Source organism: Miniopterus natalensis, chromosome 12 (assembly GCF_054644295.1).
Source record: "Miniopterus natalensis isolate mMinNat1 chromosome 12, mMinNat1.hap1, whole genome shotgun sequence".
In the NCBI taxonomy this organism is placed as follows: Eukaryota; Metazoa; Chordata; class Mammalia; order Chiroptera; family Miniopteridae; genus Miniopterus; species Miniopterus natalensis.
The window spans coordinates 58835389-58854921 of record NC_142092.1 but is presented as its reverse complement, the minus strand read 5'-3'; the positions used below and the strand labels follow the sequence as shown (position 1 = coordinate 58854921).

The 19533-nt window shown below is 46.7% G+C and overlaps 1 protein-coding gene across 1 annotated transcript in view; it reads right to left on the bottom strand.

The window, feature by feature from the left end:
• Positions 1 to 200: 200 nt before the first annotated feature.
• Positions 201 to 19533, bottom strand: part of SNX30 (sorting nexin family member 30) — an 83777-nt gene continuing 64444 nt past the window's right edge. The window contains exons 7-9 of the mRNA XM_016213699.2: positions 15075 to 15161; positions 8688 to 8840; positions 201 to 6283 (exon numbers count right to left, since the gene is read on the bottom strand). Of these exons, the coding sequence (XP_016069185.1) occupies positions 6224 to 6283; positions 8688 to 8840; positions 15075 to 15161 (300 nt within the window). The 3' untranslated portion in view covers positions 201 to 6223. The remainder of the gene's footprint in view (positions 6284 to 8687; positions 8841 to 15074; positions 15162 to 19533) is intronic.

The following is a 19533-nucleotide window of genomic DNA, read 5'->3' as shown; positions in this document are numbered from 1 at the left end:
GGTGCGAACTTATAGATGTAGGAGGCGGTAAACTGAGGATGAGTCTATAAAGAAGTGAAGAAGATTAAAAATTGCTCAATTATACTTTGTTTCTGTTGCTCTGTATATCCTGATCCTTGCAGGCAAACTTTAGAGAAGAAAAAAGAGGCACACATGTTTCTGCTCCTATAAAGGGGTACAAATGAGGACATGACTCAAGATAAAGAAAGCATCTTTCATAGGTTTATTGGTCCATTACTTTAAGTTAATTGAGGTAAAGAAACCTTGGAAATTTACAGGCTAAGAGTTTATCAAGCAATACAAATTCTTTTGTTTACCTCAAAATGTAATACTAATCCCATAGTAAACAATGGACAGAATTTTTTATACACAGACATGTGAAAAAAATGGACAAAAACCTCGTGCCAGCATCCAAAATGCAACAAAAGCTCTTCTTTTCTTTTTATAATCTCTCGGTTCCACAACAAGGGAAAAAAGGTGACATTCTTTTAAAAATTTGGTAGCTTCGTGAAACAGACTTTGATCCGTAAATAAATCACTTTCTCATCGACACACGTTCCCGAACACATTTTTTATTCACAGCTTTTGATTTGGCTTAATGGCAGCTTGGAGAGAGAACACATTTACACAGGGGACTTTATCAACACCTCCGAAGGTTTTTTTCCCCCCCCTTTAAAAATTTTAAATGTAAAGAATGACTTCTAAACATAAGAAATACAGTCCATAATTTGGACATGACCTAAGCAAAAGTTTGTTTTTTTTTTAAATCTTTTTCAACAGTTAAAATACAAGTTAGAAAGTCTGCTGGCAGTTTATTTCGTGGGAACACTGTCAGGCGTACATCACTTCTCCATGCATTCCCAGCCCACAGACATCAAGGGAGCAGGCACGCAGGAGGACAACGGACAGGGCACCTGCTGGCCAGGACCCAAACCTCAAAGGCGTCCAGGCGAACGGTGCTCACTGTTCAGAGCTGCTGGTTTGGTATTTGATGGAGGCCCAGCTGACACGGGCATCATTTCAACACAATGAGTCACATTTTTGTTTGCAATCTACTTCTATCGCCATTTCCACACCGAGGAAAAAGCAATTCCCCTTCTTCTCTCCGGTTTGTGACTGGAGGGTTGGTCTGGGCCTGCGAGCCAGCCTGTGAAACGGGTGCTGACAGGGGCCGCCTGCTCTCACCTGCCTCCCAGGGAGCCAGAATCCCACGGGGAGCGCACAGCAGGCGCACGACTCAGTCACTGGTCTCCACTGAAAGCACTCTGTTAAAATGGACTAAGTTACGTGAGTCAACACAACATGTTTTATGTTTTTGGCATTTCAACCTGTGGAGAATTTCTTTCTAAAATGTGCTGCCCTGAGGCCCCCACAGTATCTCGTAAAGAGCTGCTCTGCAGAATCAGGGTAAACCTTTAATATTGTCATAATCTATAGAGCTCTTTGTATCTATGTGATTTGTCGATGCTGATGCCCTATCTCCTCCACAATCAAAAGTGTGCCAACAGGCAAGAAATTAATCTTCCACACTCTCAGACAAAAAAAAGGTTCTGTGGTCCCTGTGTTTCCTTACATTAGCAAAAACATCATTTGGCAATAGCAATACTTAGCTTTCTCCTCCCAAAAGGCAGCCCTAGTTATGAGCCTCACCTTCTTGCCTGTTTCTTTAAGAGGACTGAGCACTGGCTATGTTAGACCTCTGGCATTTAAGCTGAACAACTGACTACATTTCTAAAAACTCTTTTTTATCCAGAATCTAAAAAGTGCTCGTTGAAGAATAAGGCATTTTAATAGGTGTTGACAAATTCTCAAAAAAGTAGAGTCAGGCTTTTAACAGTCTGTGGCATTTTTCAAAGTCTGAATTTGTTGATCTGCAAGTGCTAAGTACACAGAACGTGTATGTCTGAGACAAATAATCTTACTGGTTTGTTAATGTTATTTTTTCAAAGCCCTTATTTACAGGCTCTCTATAGTAGTAAAAACCACCTGGATAACATATTTCTCGGCCACACAGAAGGGGTTAGCCAGCTGTACCCAGAAAGCATTTCAAACACATAGGATTAAGAAAGAACGGTCAATGCCCCGCAACAGCCCCTCCCCGCCTTTTCTGATGCAGTCTCAGATCTGTGCAGCTGTGGGGAGACAGACGTCCTTCAGATAAAAGCCAACCACCTACTGGGTGGGCTGATCGAATACTGAGTTTCTGGTTTAGTCACTGAATTTTTAAAAAACCACAAGGAAAAGGACAACTCCAGCACACCCAGCTCAATTTGTCTGGCCCAGGGGATGAAGTTTTCCTCAAATTTACTGGCAAATGCCACCTGCCATCCAAACAGAGAAAACATAAGGAGTGAGAGGGCTTGTCCAACCTGTCATCATCTTGAAGACTTTTGAAAGTAAGAGGCAAACCCCGATTCCCGACATCACTGTGTAAACGGGGATGACCAAAGCAGTGTTACCCCAGCCTTGTAATTAGATTACCCGGTTTCCACAGGCCTTTAAAGTAGGCGTCTAGGAAGGCGGAGTCCAGGATGGTGGGCCCGCCCTGACCACAGGCAGCCCATTTTCTGAGCAGAAGCACCTTTTAGTGCAGCCCTAACCCATCCCAAGACCCAAACAGATGAGCCCAACACAGACCTGGGAGGTCGCCCTGGGCCCCGGTGTGCCTCCTCTCTCACCAGTCGGGATAGAGTATAGAGAATGACTGTCCTGCTCTCCAATGAATGGTGGCAAAACAGAGCCAGGTGCCCATGGTTTCAATGCTCTCAACTGCAGGGCCCAGTCACACAAACTCTGGGTATTTCTTGGACTGAAACGGTCCTCAGAGAAACTCCACTTGCAGGCTGTCACAGGGCCAGGATGCCCTCCTGTGAAGCAGAACTTCCTGTCGTTCATCACAAAAGGCAGCCTCACAAGAAGCCAGCAGCAGGTGTGCACTTAGATTTCCCACATGGGCAGCGACTAAGAAAACACATTCGCTTCAACATGTCAGACACGCTCAGGATGTGGCTGGAATTTGGCATGAAGACAAGATTACGTTACATTCACCACGATCCCCAGCGTGGTGCTGGGTTATGTTATTTCAGTAAAAGAAAGGTGTCTGGTGAGTTCAAGGAGCAGCACAGTGAAATACAAGCAAATCGCCTCCATAATCGCACTTATCTGAGCTCACCAGGAATCATCATTACGTCTTATTCAAGAAATCCTGACCCAGAACCTGGCTGTGTAGGATGTTCCTCCTCCATCAGTGGCAGTGGTTCCTTGCAGAATAGCCTAAAATCTTCCTGTAGGCCCACCACATGATAAGGAAGAGCACTGTGGGCATCTGCTACCCGTCACAACTGCTCTCTTCAACATCATTTGCTCTCTAAAATCTGCTCTGTTTCTAGGAATTCTCTCTTCTGCCTTGGCCTGAATTTTTAACCTGGGTCAATGAAACCTTTCACTTCCCAGGCCCGGGGGCAGCTGACAGGGATGCCTATCTACTCCACTGCCATGTGCTCAAGCCTCAAAACCTGCCTATGTCTGTCTGCGCAAGGTAAGGCCCATCTGCAAGCAAAAATTTCCTGAAAAATAAATACAAGATAAGAGTTGGTGATCTCAGCACCACGGCTTTGTGGAGCCAAGGATGGGGTTATAAAGCCTCTATGAGGCAGTCTTTGGCACAGAAGTCTCTGAGTTACACGTCTCCCAGGGGATCAACCACCCTTGTGCTAATTGAGCTGAAGAGGCAAATGCTTGGGGCTGCTGACCCTCAGGGGCCCAAGGGAGCCCTGGGGAGGACTGGAGAGCCTTCTTCCCTGACTGCTGTCCCTTTCCTTCTGGTCCTGCCTCCTAACCTTATCAGATGCCAGCCCAGACAGTTTCTCCAAGGAAGTCTGCAACATACTGCTTTTCCCAGCTCTGCAACCAATGGCATGCGGGGAGAGAAGGGCAATTTGCCTTGTTCCCGCTCTCTGGTGTCTTAAGCACAGGAACATCACATGGGGACTGAACAGAGGAAGACAAAATCCAAAGATGGCCAAATTGTTTCAGAGCTACTCTTCCGCCTCCAATAATGTGCAGGGATGTCTGTGGATCCTACTCCTTTCTCCAAATGTCCCAGCGATGAACCTGATGACTTTTGAAGGGCTGCCTTCTTTCCCAACTAACCCTTACACAGAAACGTCCCTGGGCCTTGGCAACTAGCAGCAGACTAGCATCTAGTCTTCTTGTAACTCCTGCCATAGTTCTTTCCAAGTATTCATGACACTAGGCAACATTTTTAAAGCACACATTCCATAAGGCAAGACTTCACACATTCCCAAAGATGAGTGCTCGCTGCTGGGCCAGTCTACTGTCTTCTACCAAATATCAATAGAGGGCCATCAACCCACCCCAATTCCACCAGCAAGCGGTCAGGCTGGACCCGGGCACCCATGCCCACACCAACGTGATGGTTTAGAGGTAGAATGAAGCATTGAGTGACCCTCAGGGTAGACGGACTGTTCTTATCCATCTACTTCAATGAATCATTTCTAATCGTACCAAACTGAAAATTCACATCAATTAGTATGAATGGGGTCTAGCAGTGGACTCAAGTACCCATTGATATAAAAATTATCATTTAAACTGCGACTTTTTCAAACACGATGAAACAGAACCAAACTGTCCTGTGGTGTCCAGTTGCTGCCCCGACAGCACCACCCCATGGCTGACACAAGGTCAGCTCTGCCATCGGCTGTGGGATGGAGTGACTTCAACATGCTGTGCGGGTGGTGCCTGCAGGTAAACTTCCACATGCAGTGGTGTCTCCACACAGCTGCTTCATTAAAAAAAAAGAAAATACTACCACTTGTTGAAGGCTCAGATTTCTAATTTTAGAGGGATGAGCCACAGGAAAGCACGCAAACATGACATATGTAGCTTCATTTCAGGAGAAGGAAAAACTGAGTTGGAAGATCTTTTCCTGCAAGTTTTATGTTGATTTGAAAAGTAAACCTGGTAATAGCTTGGAATAAAGACTTTAGATGCAGCCAGCAGGCCCCAGGAATTTGGCTACAAATAGGCTTTAGCTCAGCTGGAAGCAGAGAGTTCGCCGTTGCCCATGTCATCGTGGAGGCCCAACCAGAGACTGGCTTTTCCTCTTGATCAGGAAATACTGAGGGTTAAAGCACTTCATGTGGGACATTCATACTGAGTTTGCAAAATTTCTACTGTGTCATAACAACACACCAGCCTCTCACCAACACGTTGCCCAAGCATTCAGTGGACACCATAGGAAACATTAAACTCGGAATTTTTGGTGAGGTAAAGGCAATTGCAGAAAGCAGACGTGGGAGGTGGGGCTTTGTTTCTGCCCCAAGATCTGAACAACAGGGGAGCTACTCTGACTTGGAGACAATAGCTCCACCCTAACAGGCCTAATTTCTACTCTGATGACATTTAACAAGCAAAACATGGAAGGACGTCATGGAGAAAAATGCACCTTTTTTCATTTTACACAAAAACAGTTTTCAGTTTTCAATCTACCGCATTCTAGTGTCAGAAACAACTTTGGGGAGCACTGTCCCCCAGCTCCCCGAGGCATCATGTGAGGACAAGGACACTGGCTCACTTGCTCCAGCTCAGATGCATTTAGACACTGATTTAAATGGTCCTGTGTGAACCAGAGACCATCAAACAGGTGTCACTCATCACAAACAGGCAGCAGGCCACACTCACAGCTACAGGCCACTGTACATTAAGGTCCCTCCTTCCAGGCTGGACATCAGTGCCCACAGAGGTCAGTAGCAGAGCTGCTGTGTAGCCACAGAAAGCAAGAATGACCTCCTATCCATGCTTTCCTCACATCCCGGGAAAGCAGGACCTGGATTCTCTTCTTCAACAGGCAGCTCCACTGTCCCAGAAAAGGATACTGTAATGAGATGTCAGAATGTCAGCTGAGGATGTCTGGTCCCTCACTCTCGAATCTTCGTAGTGTTCAGTTTCATAGGTCCCTCCACAGCGCAGAGGTCGGCTTCTTTCACTGAGAGATGAATATAGCCTTACAGCCTCCACCGGGGAATAAATACTAAGTGAAAACAACTGTCAGACAAAGGCAGGTGGGGAAGGAAAGAGGTACACGAGGAGAGATGTCCCTGTGGTGGTTTGCTCGGTGCCTCCTCTCTGGCACGGCAGGGACATTCCAGGATGGGATGACATGCCCTGTGTAGGTAGAAGAGTCTCAGTCCCAAGAAGGACCTCACTTGGCCTCTTGCTTCTCCTGCAGAAGTGGAATAATCGACTCCCACGCCATGAGGCACTGAAACAACAACACGTGCACACAGCATGTCAGTATCGGGTTTCAGATCTCGGGGTCAGCTTCTTAATTCTGCTCTAATCCTGCCGATCCTGCTGGGCCGCCTTTGTCTAATGATGCCCACGTGCGTTATCCATAACTACTAGAAACAGGGGAGGCAGCAGGTGTTGGTTTCTAATACATCACCCCCATTTCTATGAAAGACCACAGCGTCTGTACAAGGTCACAATGCACTGTCCATTCTAAATGCTCATGTCCGGGGTGTGGAAGTGGAGTCACTGAAAGAAATTTGTTCCCTTTAAAACACAGAGAAGACACCAGGCTGCAAACTCTTGATGAGGCCCTAGGTTCTTGGCCAGGAAGGAGACATGGCTCCAGGTACAGGTGGTGCCCGCATAAGGCTGTAAGTCACACTGGAATGAGTCAGCCACCTGGCTCCGAGGGGGCAGAAACCCGCTCTTCTTCACCAATCTCACCTTTGCTTGTATGGCTGTTCCTGGATCTCCCCACAGGGACAATGGTGGGAGGAACTCGGTATTTATTGTTTCATCATGTCCAAACACACTCATGTATTTTACAATCACTATCAGTAGTTCTCACAACACACACACACACACACACACACACATTTTATAGATGGGGAAAATGAGACCCAGAGAGGTTAAATAACTTGCCCAAGACACACAGCTAGTAAGTGGTGGAGCTCATGATTCCAAGACAAGCTTCTTCCCACTATACCCATCCCCTTTCACCCCAGATCCTTAGACAAGTCAGGCACTCTTCTCTAAGACCACCCTGCTCAGCAGAAATGGTTCTCCCTTTGAGGAGTCTTTTGCAAAGCAGGATGGACAGGGGAATCACACAAGGCCTGTCTTAGAAGCAGCCGAGGAGTGAAGCAAGAATCTGTGCTGAGTCATTTGGGGATGAGTTCGGAGGAGATGGGAGGAGAGAGGCATACTAGGTCAAGCCAGGGAGAGGAGTGGTGAAATCGATCCCTGTTTCTCTTTCTTGGTGACTCTGAGGTTGGAGAAGATGCTAGACTCGGAGCTTGCTTTTGACCAGAGACCCAGGGAGGGGCCCAAGGCATTCCGAGCCCTGCTCTCTCCCTGGGCCATCACCTTGGACCTGGAGGGATCCTTCTCTGTCAGTGATGGGGAACCAAGGCCACTCCAGCCTTCCTTTTGATCCTCAAATGCTCAAGCTTTTTCCTACCTTGCATATGTTATTCCTTTTGCCTGGAAAACTTACTCCAAGTCTTTGTGTCTGAGAATCAAATATTTTTATGCTAATCTTCACCCAAGAAGTGAGGATATTTTTTCCATTGATTTTAGAGAGAGTGGAGGGGGTGGGGCATCAATATGATAGAGAGACACATCGATTGGATCTGACCTGCAACTCAGGTACATGCCCTTGACCAGGAATTGAACCTGAGACCCTGTGGTGCTCAGGTCGACACTCTAACCACTGTACCACACCAGCCAGGGCAGAATCGGATTAAGTGTAATTTCCTCAGTTTGGCCTTTCCTGCCCACTTCCATCCCTAATCTGAACGATGCCCCCTAGTACTTTCTCCCACAATTTCCTGTTCTTTCTCTCACTCGGAGTAGTGGAATTATTGTATCAGTGTGTACCCTCCATCAGAACGAGGGCTCCTTAACAGCAAGAGTCCTGCTGTTTTGTTTACTAATGTGTGCCCATCCCTTGTACAAGACGGCATTCGTTAAAAGTATGTAAGAGCCAAGACAAGGTCCCAAGACAGTGACCCTGTTTGTGGTATAAGGGAATTCATGAAAAAAGCTGTTTTTAATAGTTTTCCTTTGTAATCCTACATGTCTTTATTTTAGGTATTCAAAAGCAGTATTTTAAAGTCTATCTTTTTAAAAAACAAACAGTATTTTGATAAGGGCTCTATAGGCTTCACCACATGACCAAGGGATCCATGGCACAATGGAAGCGAAGAACCCTGTATGTAGAACCACAGCAGGTGATTCCTTTAAGCTATAACCCCAAAGCCCCTATTAAAGTAACCCAAAACCGCATTAATGTAACCCCGAAGCCTCCATTAACTGGGGACATCCCTGCACTGAAAGGCCTGATTCTGGGAAGCAGTGAGCCTCCAGGACCAAAGGGCACAGAAGATAAAACTGCTTCCCTCAGCAGTGACTGCAACTGAAATCCCTGTGGGCACCCGGCGGGGGGCAGGGGTGGGGACTCTACTCCTCAAATCAGCACCGCATCTGGCACAGCTGGGCAAAGACATGCAGAAGTTGCTAAGAATAAAAATAAAATGGGGAAGGAGTTGGGACTGGCAGGATCCCTGCTCCCGGGTTTCCGACGGCCCCTCGGAAAGGCTCTGGCTGGGGGAGCGCCTCCTCAGGGGGGGCTGTGTCTCACTGGCGCGCCCTACCTTCTCATAGTATTGGATGTTCTTATCAGCCATGCCCATGAGCAGCTGCCGGAAGTCCTGCCTCTTGTTGTTCTGCCACCTCTCCATGTCGGCTTTCAGGTCGGCATTGAAGCACTCCATCCGATCCTGACACTTCTCAACGTCTGCGGGCACCTGGAAGGGGACACAGGAGTGGGTGCTCTGTCCTTGCAGCTGGCCTCTCTCGCCTTGAACTGCTCTGCTCGTCCATTTGTGAGGGGCCAAAGTACTACATTAAAACGCCAGAAGCACACGGCCCCTCTGGAGGCACGCAGGCCGCGAGGAGGTGGCTGCAGCTCACGGGAGCAGGGAGACGGAGGCAGCCGGCGAGAGGGTTCAAATGCGCCTGCCATGTGACTAAACGGGGATGAGACGGGATGAGACAGGATGAGTTGGATGAAAGAGATAGCGAGGCACCCTAGGCAACCTGAAACGCAACTTTTCTTTTTTAGGATTTTTTTTTTTTTTTTTTTTAGAGAGAGGGAAAGGGAGAGGGAGAGAGGAAGAAACACTGATGTGAGAACAGAATGTTGATCGGCTGCCTCCTGCGCGGCCCCGACCGGGGGTCGAGCCCACAACCCGGGCATGTGCCCTGACCGGGAATCAAACGGCGATTTCCTGGATCCCAGGTCGATGCTCAACCGCTGAGCCACGCCGGCCGGGCGAGGGGAGTTCTTACAGCGGCGGCAGGAGCGGCTCATGGGAATGGGAGCTCTGCTTGACCCACAAAATTCAAGAGTCACAACCACAGCCCTGGATTTATGACCGCCCGAGCCTGGCTTTGGGAAATATTTTTAGCTCATCATTTTCACAACACATTCCACACTTGGCACTGAGGAATATGAACGTGCTTAGGTCTCTATAGGCCAACTTGTCACCTACAGTCTACTTAGGAAGAAAATGAACCTTCCTGGACAGGACGGTGAGATGCTTGCACTGCACTCAGAGCCCCGTGATGAGCAGACTGTGAGGTGGAAATGGAGAGCGAGTCCAACAGGGATGAGGGATCGGGCTTCCTCAAGAAATGCCACTGAGGCGACTCTTCAGAGACGATAGAAGTGGCACGTGTGATGACGTGGAGAGGGCACTTACAGTGACAGTGCATGCAAGTGACAGAAGTGAGACAGCACCTGGACCCACCTCGGGGATAGCTTGCAGGCCACAGTGCCTACAAAGGCACAGAGAGAGAACTCCAGATGGCAAGGCTGGGGTAGGGGGACATAGAAGATGAGAATCCTGGGACTCTTCCTGAGGCTAGGTTTTCTGGTTCATTTACCTCATGCCGTTTTTAGAAAGAAAAGAAAAAAAAGCCTCATGCTTTCTCCAACTGTATAGACAGTTACGGGGCCAGATTCCCAGAGTCTGAATACCACACCTACCACTTCCTGGACAGGTGCCTCTGGGCCTCTCTGTGCCTCAGCTTCTTTTTCAGGATAATACTACCCACCCTACAAGGTTGTTATGGGGTTAAATGAGATAGAATGCATAAAACACTTGGTGCCTGGCATATATTAAACACTCAGCAAATATTTGCTTGTTCTGGTCAGTATCAACATTATAAACTGAAGTTCATAAAAGATAATCTATCATTTGCATAGTTCCTCAATTCAGAATATTTTATCAAGCTTTATTCCACATCTTATAATAAAAGGTTATGTCTTTGTTTTCCAAATATAAACTATTATAATATAATCAACTATATTCTTTCAAACTTCATTTCGCTCTTCACCCTTGCTATCCAACCCAAGATTTCACCAGAGATCAGAGATGAGTCAACACCAAACTACACTGTCAAAGATCATCCTCAGCAGCCTGGAACCAGCACAGTAGCTGTAACACCAGGAGGGAGAGATAGATCAAACCAAGTTGGTGGAGATAGAACTGACAGATTTAGTAGACAATTGCATGTGAGATATAAGATGTAGAAAGTCAGAGAAGAGCCTGAAGTTTCTAGTCTGGGTGAGTAGGGTAGCAATAGTCCACTGTAGGGCTCAGGATAAAGGACAGGCCCACAGACCAGACAAAGGAGGCAGCTGCAGCCATGGGAAGGGTGAGACCTTCCTTCCACAAGAAGGGGGCTGAAACAACTCAACAGCAATAAAACAACCTGATTTTAAAATGAGCAAAGGACTTGAATAGACATTTCTCCAAAGAAGGCATACAAATGGCCAACAAGCACATGAAAAAATGTTCCACATCACTAATCATTACGGAAATGCAAATCAAAACCACAACGAGATACCACCTCACACCCATTAGGATGGTTATTATTTTAAAAAACAAAAACAAAACAGAAAATAAGAAGTGTGGGCAAGAATGTACAGAAACTGGAACCTTTGTGAGCTGTTGGGAGGAATGTAAAATGGTACAATCATTGCGGAAAACAGTGTGATAGTTCCTCAAAAAATAAAAATATAATCACATTATGATCCAACAATTATACTTGTGGGTATACACCCAAAAGAATTGAAGGCAGGATCTCAAAGATATATTTGCACACCCATGTCCATAGCAGCACTATTCACAATAGCCAAGAGGTGGAAGCAACTCAAGTGTCCACCTACAAATGAAAAAGCAAGCAAACTGTGGTATTCACATACAACGGAATATTATTAAGCCTTAAGAAAGGAAATTTTTTATCCTCACTTGAGGACATGTTTATTAATTTTAGAGAGAGGAAGGGAGAAAGAGAGAGAAACATCAATGTGAGAGAGAAACATCAATGGGTTGCCTCCCACACGCGCCCCGGCTGGATATCGAGCCTGCAACGTAGGTGTGTGCCCTGACTGGGAATTGAACCCACAACCTTGCGGTGTACGGGACAACGCTCCAACCAACTGAACCACCTGGCCAAGGCAAGGGAGAAAACTTTGACACATGCTACAACATGGATGAACCTTAAGGACATTATGCTAAGTGAAACAAGCCAGTTGCAGAAAGAGAAATGCTGTCTGACTCCGCTTATATTAGGTGCCGAGAGTGGTCAAATTCATAGAGCCAGAAAGTAGCATGGTGGTTGCCAGGGGCTGGGAGAAGGGGAAATGCAGAGCTGCTGTTTAATGGGTGAAGAGTTTCAGTTCTGCAAGATGAAGAGAGTTCTAGAGGTTGATTGCACAACAATGTGAATATACTTAACACCACTGAACTGCACAATTAAAAATGGTTAATGGTTAATAAATTTTGTGTATTTTTCCATGATTTAAATTTTTTAATATATGGGGAAATAAAAAAGGAGGCTGAGGAAGGGAGGGGCGGTCGATGGGTAGAACTCATGGAGAAGCCTCCATTTATTTACAGGGTTAATAAAGGAATCGGCAAAGGCCACTAAGAAAGATGGGCACAGAAGCAGGAGGCGAGTCAGCAGACGCAGAGCCATAGAAACACAGGGGGCAGGGGAGGTTAGAGGGAAGAGAAAACGAGGATTCGGGTGAGCTGTCTGAGACGACCAGCTGCTGAAGTCGCCCAGCTTTATCAAGAGGAGGGCCGGTGGCATCCAACGCACAGAATTACATTCTTCTGGCTTCTGTTTCTTTTTGGATGGTGTGTTTGTGACAATCAGTTCACTGACCGGAAACATTGAGCATTCCTTTTTATTTCAATGTTTTAATTTTCTAACTGAGGTATTGTTAGAGTTGTGCTATCTTGTGTCTGAAGGATGTTGAGATGGCAATTTCCAATGCTAATGGTTGGGTGTTGCTTATCACAAGCCACCAAGGGGAAAAAAATCACTAGATTAGAACCTCAAAAGACAGAAAGTCCTAAACAGAGAACAGGACTGCATTTTTCTCATCAGGCTCCTTATCTCTCACGAGAACATCCACTACAGAATATGGGAGAAGGGCACCTTGGGTTTAAAGCATTTTTGTGTGTTGGGAAGCAGGGTGTTAATGTACGTTCACTCAACATTCATATAAAAATGTATGTATCAGATATTTCTAGGCCTTAATAGAAATCTCTACCCAAGTGTCCTTCTTGGGGCTATGGAGAAGTGGTCAGATTTTGCTACTACTCCGTGGCTTCACAAAAATCAACTTTCCCTCAGTCCTCAGAGCAACCTTCCACGATTTCACTTCAAAACAAGGTAAGCCGCCAGCCCTCTCAGATCTTCTGTTAACGCGCCCCGACCGGGACCCTCCCTTGTGAAAACTCCCCCTCATCCCTTTACTGTCCTCATCTCTGTGATGGGCCTGTGAACAGTCTTGCTTCCACTCTAAGTTACTAACAACAGAGCTCACTGAGTCCTGGGGTAACGTCAGCCCTGACCCACTTCCTGGGAACTCGGCTTTCATCTCACCTATAGGAGCTCTGGAAAGTGGAGCTCAACCACGTAAAACAAGGCACAGCAAAAGCTTAAGCTATTCATTTCCTCGATTCTGTCTACTGCTGATGGGTGGTCAGGAAGGATAGGTGGTCGAGAGGAGCAGAAAGTAGGAGAAGCTTTAGGACACAGAGAAACAATGCCTAAAAAAGTATGTTCAGACAAAAACAGTTTTTTAAATCATAAGTGGCAACCAACTCAGAAAACACATTCAGCATTCCTACTAGAGACAACTGGAACTCAAATAGGAAGCAAAGACTCCACTGCTGAACACCTGGGACCATATCCAACACCATGCCTATCTTTACACCCTCAAGGCAATCACCTGTATGAACCCCACCAAGGCCAATGAGCAAATCAGCCCAAGCTGGGACAGAGCTGGGCTTTGGAGCCAGGGCCGTATGATTCAAAATCTTGTGTTCTTTCTACAAAACCAGTCAACTTGGACAGGCTGCCAACGAAGCCCTCCTCTGCCCACCGAAGGAGAGGATGCCCCAGATTCAAAATTGGTGGCACAATTTCTGCTGCCCCACTGTTAAAGCCTCCATCGTGACAGCCCCTACTTTATTGCTGAATATCACAATTCTAAATAGGTAACAAAATTAACGTTGGCAAAGGCTCAGTATCTCACCAGAATGAGGGAAGATGAAGACTGCCTACCCACGGTGTGCTAAGAGAGTGTCACTCTGTTTGCAACCTAGTGGCTCCTCTCATGGGCTGGGAAGAAACCTGCTCCTCTTGTAAGAACTCCTGTGAACAAGACAATGAGTCCTATGGGTCAGTGATGCCCCAGGGAAGTGAGAACAGCAGCAGCAGCAGTGAGAACCAAGGCAGAGGAGGAAGCCCAAACAGTTCTGATGTCAAACGATTTCCCTGAAACTTGGGAATCTGCTATTAATCTAATTACATTCCCTACCCTGCCCCTTTTTCCAAAAACAATTACCCCTTCCAACTGCAAACACAAAGGAGCAGCGTAACATCATGACAGCTGGCAAGGTTCTAAATTCAGACTGTAATAAAAAAAACTTAGGTGCATATATGCATATACCATGGACACAGACGATAGCATGGGGAAGGTCTTGGGAGGCAGATGCAGGGGTAAAGGGGAAGGGGGACATCTGCAATACTCTCAACAATAAAGATAAATTTTAAAAAATAAAAAATAAAAATAAATAAAATCAGATCCGGGCTCAGGCGCCTGCTGGCTGTGTGACCTTGGGCCTTGCTTTGCTCATCTCCAATGGGAATAAAGCTGGTACCTGAACTACGTGATTGTTGTGTGGCATTAACGAGACAATACAAATACAAAGCACTAAGCACATTGTAAGCACTTGCAAGTTGGCTGTTACTGCTCTCATTTTTAAGCCTGGCTGGTGGGGGGAAGAGAGAGGCTACAAATGGAGTGAGCCATACAACAGATGCAGTTTCACAGTTGTGGTCCATCTAGGCCCAGAGTGCTGGAGCTGGGCGGCATCTTAAGCTAGATCAGTGCTTTTCAAACTGTGTGGTGAAGGACCGCCTTTGGTTGGCTTTTTTCCCAACCCAACCACGCTGTAGTGCTACTGTGCGTAACCGGTGTGCAGCTTGCTCCACATGCAACTCTCCACGCTAGTGTGACACACTGGTCCCGAGCGTTCCACACAAGTCAGCGCGACTCCTCTGGGCTTCTATACTTTTCCCATCATGGATCAGGAACAGTGTGTGGACCAGTCTGCAAACCACACTTTTGAGAACCCCGATTTAGACTGTTCTTCCTCTTTCTCCTCAATCCCATTCAGAGAGAGGACCTGCCATGGTTAGTAGAGCTGGAAGTCTTAAAACTCAATCCCAGGAAACAGCAGAAAGCTCAACCCCAAGTGCACATTAGTAACCCCCAGAAATAAGGCTGGAAGGGAGCAAAAGAGGAAACGGCAGCAACACAGCCCAGCTGCACCGAGCACCTCCGGGGCGTGTGTCTAGGGACAGGATCCCCTCCGCTCCAGCGGGGATTCTGGCACACAGCCCTCACCCCCATCCCCCAGCCGCCCACCCTTTCCGGGGGCTCCCCTGACCTTGGGGCGGTCTTCCTTTCTCAGAGCCACGGCTTCCAGTTTGGCTTCGTACTCTGCTTGCACCTGGTCCCTCTTCTTCAGCACACTCTGTGGGAGGCAGAAAGGGGACGCATGTGACACAGAGTCCACAAGGGGCCTCCAAGCCCCAGGCACCTGTTTCTTCACCCCATTCCTCCCCAAATCGCACCACCCAGGCCCAGCCACGCGCTCCCAGGACAGTCTGGCTGTGGCCTGACATGTGATATGCACTCTGCAGGCAGAGTTTTTGTTATTGTTGTAAACTGGTTTATTAATTCATGCAAACATTTTCCAACTGGGGAAGAAAGGGGGCAGAGCCGGTACAAAAGGCCTTTGAAGACATGAGCTCAGGTGAGAGAGAGGTTGAAGACTTACCCCCAAACCAACTGCAGTAGGAGAAAACAATGTATAGCAACATTTTTACCACACTTGGACAAAATACAGTTTCATCCATAATTTTCAAGCTGATTTTCCACTTTAAGGAGAGAAGGAGAACCATTCCCAGAGACAGCTTTCTAGTGCGGTGACTCAGTCCAACTGAGAGTGACAGGATTCCAGGGAAGGGCAAGTGGGTGACTGGTGCCCATCCATCGCTGTGCTGAAGAGAGGGCCCCCGGTTGAGAGAACTTTGCTGTGCAGAAATGTGGAGCCTGGCAGGTGACAATGCAGGACATTCTCTGAACTGTTCATGGAAAAGTCTTTCTCCTACATGCTCAGAAGTTCTCTCCCCACAGCCATCAACCTTGGAGCAGAAAGGTTTTCGGTGCTGCTCACTAGAATGTTCCGCTGCAAGGGGCGTGTTCTACAATCTCACCCAGTGGCCATCAGCCCCACATGCTGACTGAGCTCCTGAAATATGGCTCATGTGACTGAGGAACTGGATTTAAATTTTTATTTAATTTTATCTAATTTGAATTTAAACTTAGTCACCTATGGCTAGTGGCTGCTGAATTGGACAGCATAAATCTAGAGGGTAAAGCAAATAAAAAACAAACAAAATCAGGGGTCCTTTCTGGACTTCACAGAGCCCAGAAAATATTCTAAATGTACTAGTCTGGTACCAGCAGCAATAAAAAGCATAATCTCCATCCCAGGGAAGTAAACACAGGATGCTATTCTTGGAGACACAAACGTGGGCCCCTGAGGGGCAATGAGACAGCAGGGAGGGGGCCATGGAATGCTGATCACTTCCCCATGCTCCCTTCATAGGGAGCCAGCCGCACACCTTACGGGGAAAAACACACATAACCGGACCAGGGACGGGCACATGGATGAGTCGTCCCAGTAGCACATTCTCTGTCGGTGTGGCAAGAATGGGAGGGATAGTGAGAGATGTGTCAGCTCCACGCAGCTGAAACAGCCCCAGGGCATCTCCTCTCCCTGCTCCACAGTGGGCGAGGGGTCCCAAGATTCAGCCACACTCCCTCCCCCGGTTAGCTCGGGCCTTCCCTGCCCTCTGTCTCCTCAGCCACTGTCCCCTCGCCTCTCCTGGAGTGACCAGAACGCTGCATTCTGCAGGCCGATGGGAGGATTTGTGCTGACACCCCTCCATCACTGGACAGCAGGAAAAACAACCAAAACAAACAACCACCCTGTGGAAGTGAAAGGGTACTGTCCCCATTTTACACACGAGAACACTAAGGTACAGCAGTGAGGCCACGCTGCTGGCTAACACCACGGTGCTGACTCACCTGGGCCTTCCCTGCCCAGCCTGTGGCTTCCCGGTCTGCCTGCAGTCCAAGCACAAGAAAAGGTGGGGAAACATGTTTTGAATCAAGAGGGTTTGCTTGTGACTACCATCCCTGGCCAGAGGACCTTTGCACACTGCTGGTGATGGTCTGAAAGGCCTGGCCTCCCACCCCCACAACACAGGCTCTGTTGATAAAACTGGTCAACCAGCCCATGGCCGATGGTGCCTCGACCTGCAATCGGGTGAAAGGGCCAGCAGGCCAAGTCGGCACTGACAGAGAGGTTCCCCCATCGCTGAGTGACAGCAAAAGGTGTTCGCCACCTGAGTAGTCTCACAGAGCTTGACGGGGATCTTTGAGTCCGGTGAATACCAGAGATCAGAAAGGTGGAGTGCCCGGAGACACTTCCCTCCTTACGCTGGGTCCCCGTGCACCCCGGCTCCACGGCCACCCTCTCCCCCTTTCTGCGCTGCCTCGGTGTTTCCTCATTTCCCAGGGGCTGAAGATGCAAAACCCGCAAAACCCTTGCCTTCACGGAGCTTACACTCTAGAGGGGAGACAGGCAACATGCAAGTAAAATATATTAATGAAGAGCACGTGGGAAGTGCTAGGTGTTGGGGAGGGAAAGGAGAGCAGGAAAGGGTGATAGAAAGAAGGTGCCCAGGGTTTGGAAGACGGCAGAACTGTCCATAGGGTGCCAGGGAGGCCTCGATGACAAGGTGACTTTTAATTCAGGACATGGAATAAATCCCTCTCGAACCCTGTATTTTTTTAATGTGGGACATTTCATCACAATTTCAAAATGGTCCTAATAATACAGAACTTCACTACTCTCTTCTCAAATATAAAGAGGGAAAATGACTCCATTTCTTCAAGAAATAAATTGCAAGGGAAAATAAATAGATGGGGAGGGATTTTGAAAATACTTAAGAAATGTATTAACCAACATATGGATTTTATTTGGATCCTGATTTGGAAACATATATAGAAAAACAGTGCCTGAGACAACTGAGGAAAATATGTAACAAGAAAAAATGTATTTAGGTGTGATCATGATGCGGTTCTAGTTTTTAAAAGAATGCTTGTGTTTTAGAGATATGAACTGTATGTTTTTGCATGAGATAACATGACATCTGGGGCTCACTTTAAAACAACTAAAGGGTGGGAGTTGGGAACAGAGCTAGAACAAGATAGACCATGAGTGGACAGATGTTGGAGCTGACTGATGGGTACATGGCGATTGTTATACTTCCACTCTACTCTGGATGTGTCTGAATTTTTTTATAATAAAAGTTAAACAACGGGAACATAATACTTGTCATCCAAAGTGTTTATCACAAACTATTAACAGTCATTAAACTACAGTGACAAGGTATCTGGGAGTTGGAACACAGATACCTTCTGCGGTTTGGATTTCAACATCTACACTGGATTCTTTCCAAGAAAGTGCCACGGTGGTTAGTATCAACAGGAAAGCTCACCATTCCCATCTCTCACGCTCTGGTCTTCCTCTGGGGAGGCTGTGAGCTCTCACCCACTTGGAGGCGGAGGGAAAGGCAGGCCCGAACTAGCCCCGGTGCAAAAGGTCAGCAGCTACCAAAAAGCCTGCCCAGGTCCAGAAGGTTTTTAAGCTTCAAATCTTTTTGTAAGAGGGACATTCAGATGCAGGGTTGAGAAACTGTATGAAAGCAGCAGGAAAAGTTTGGCCACGCACAGAGCGCTGAGAACAGAATGGTTCATTCTCTGGTCAGGGCCTGACAGCCCAAGGGACCCAAGAGGAATTCATGTAGAATGAGTGCTTAGAAATTGAAAAAAAAAACCTCAAATGCAAATAAAAATCAAGCACCGAACAGACAGGCCTGTGGCCTGTTTTGGGGTGGCCTTCTAGGAGAACACTTTCCTACAGGCAGGAAAATGAGTCTGACTTGGTCCTAGTAACATAATTTCTGATTAAATGATTAAATCTAAGTTGTCCCTTTCAACATGTTCCTTTTACACATTCATTCTATTGAAAACAAGATCACCTGTGAGTTCAACGTTCTAGGGCAATGTTGGTAATACTGAAACCACACATTTCCCCCTACATTTAAAAGATACTTGTTACAGAAATTTTGAAAATTAAAGAAAAATGTAGCAGAGGGGGGAAAGGCATCCCTAAATCTCATCTTTCAGGCACAGCCAGTAACACAGTCTCTTGAATGACTTCTTTGATGCTCTCCAATTGTCTATTTTTTCTTCTTGGCACTTCTGTTAGTTATTAAGATGTTGAGTATTATGGTCTAGTCCTCTCATTTTCATATTTTTTTCTCTCCAAACCTCCATCTGTCTTTTTGGTTCACTTTAAATGTGACTTTCTTAATTTTTTCTTCTCACTCTTGTACTGATTATTTTTTTTCATTTCTATCATAGTCTTAATTTCCATGAGCTCTTTTTTCTCTGGATTTAAAAAAAGAAATCTCATTTTATGGCTATGCTACCTCTTCTCTTTTTGAAGATATTAATGCTTTTTTTTTCCTGGAAATTTTTTCCTCCCTCAACAATGCTTCACTTGATATGCTTTTTCATTGTTTTAACTTGATACACATATTAGAATCTTCTCTTAAATATTTGGTGGCTCTTGTCCACTAATTCGAGAGGGAAACGTTAAGAAACTAATGGAAAGCTCTCTATACCTCGAGGGCTTGTGGGCAGTTCTCTGCAGGGGCTCTGCTGGGTCATTCTGCTGAGGATCTCCCCTCCCCTCCAATACCAGT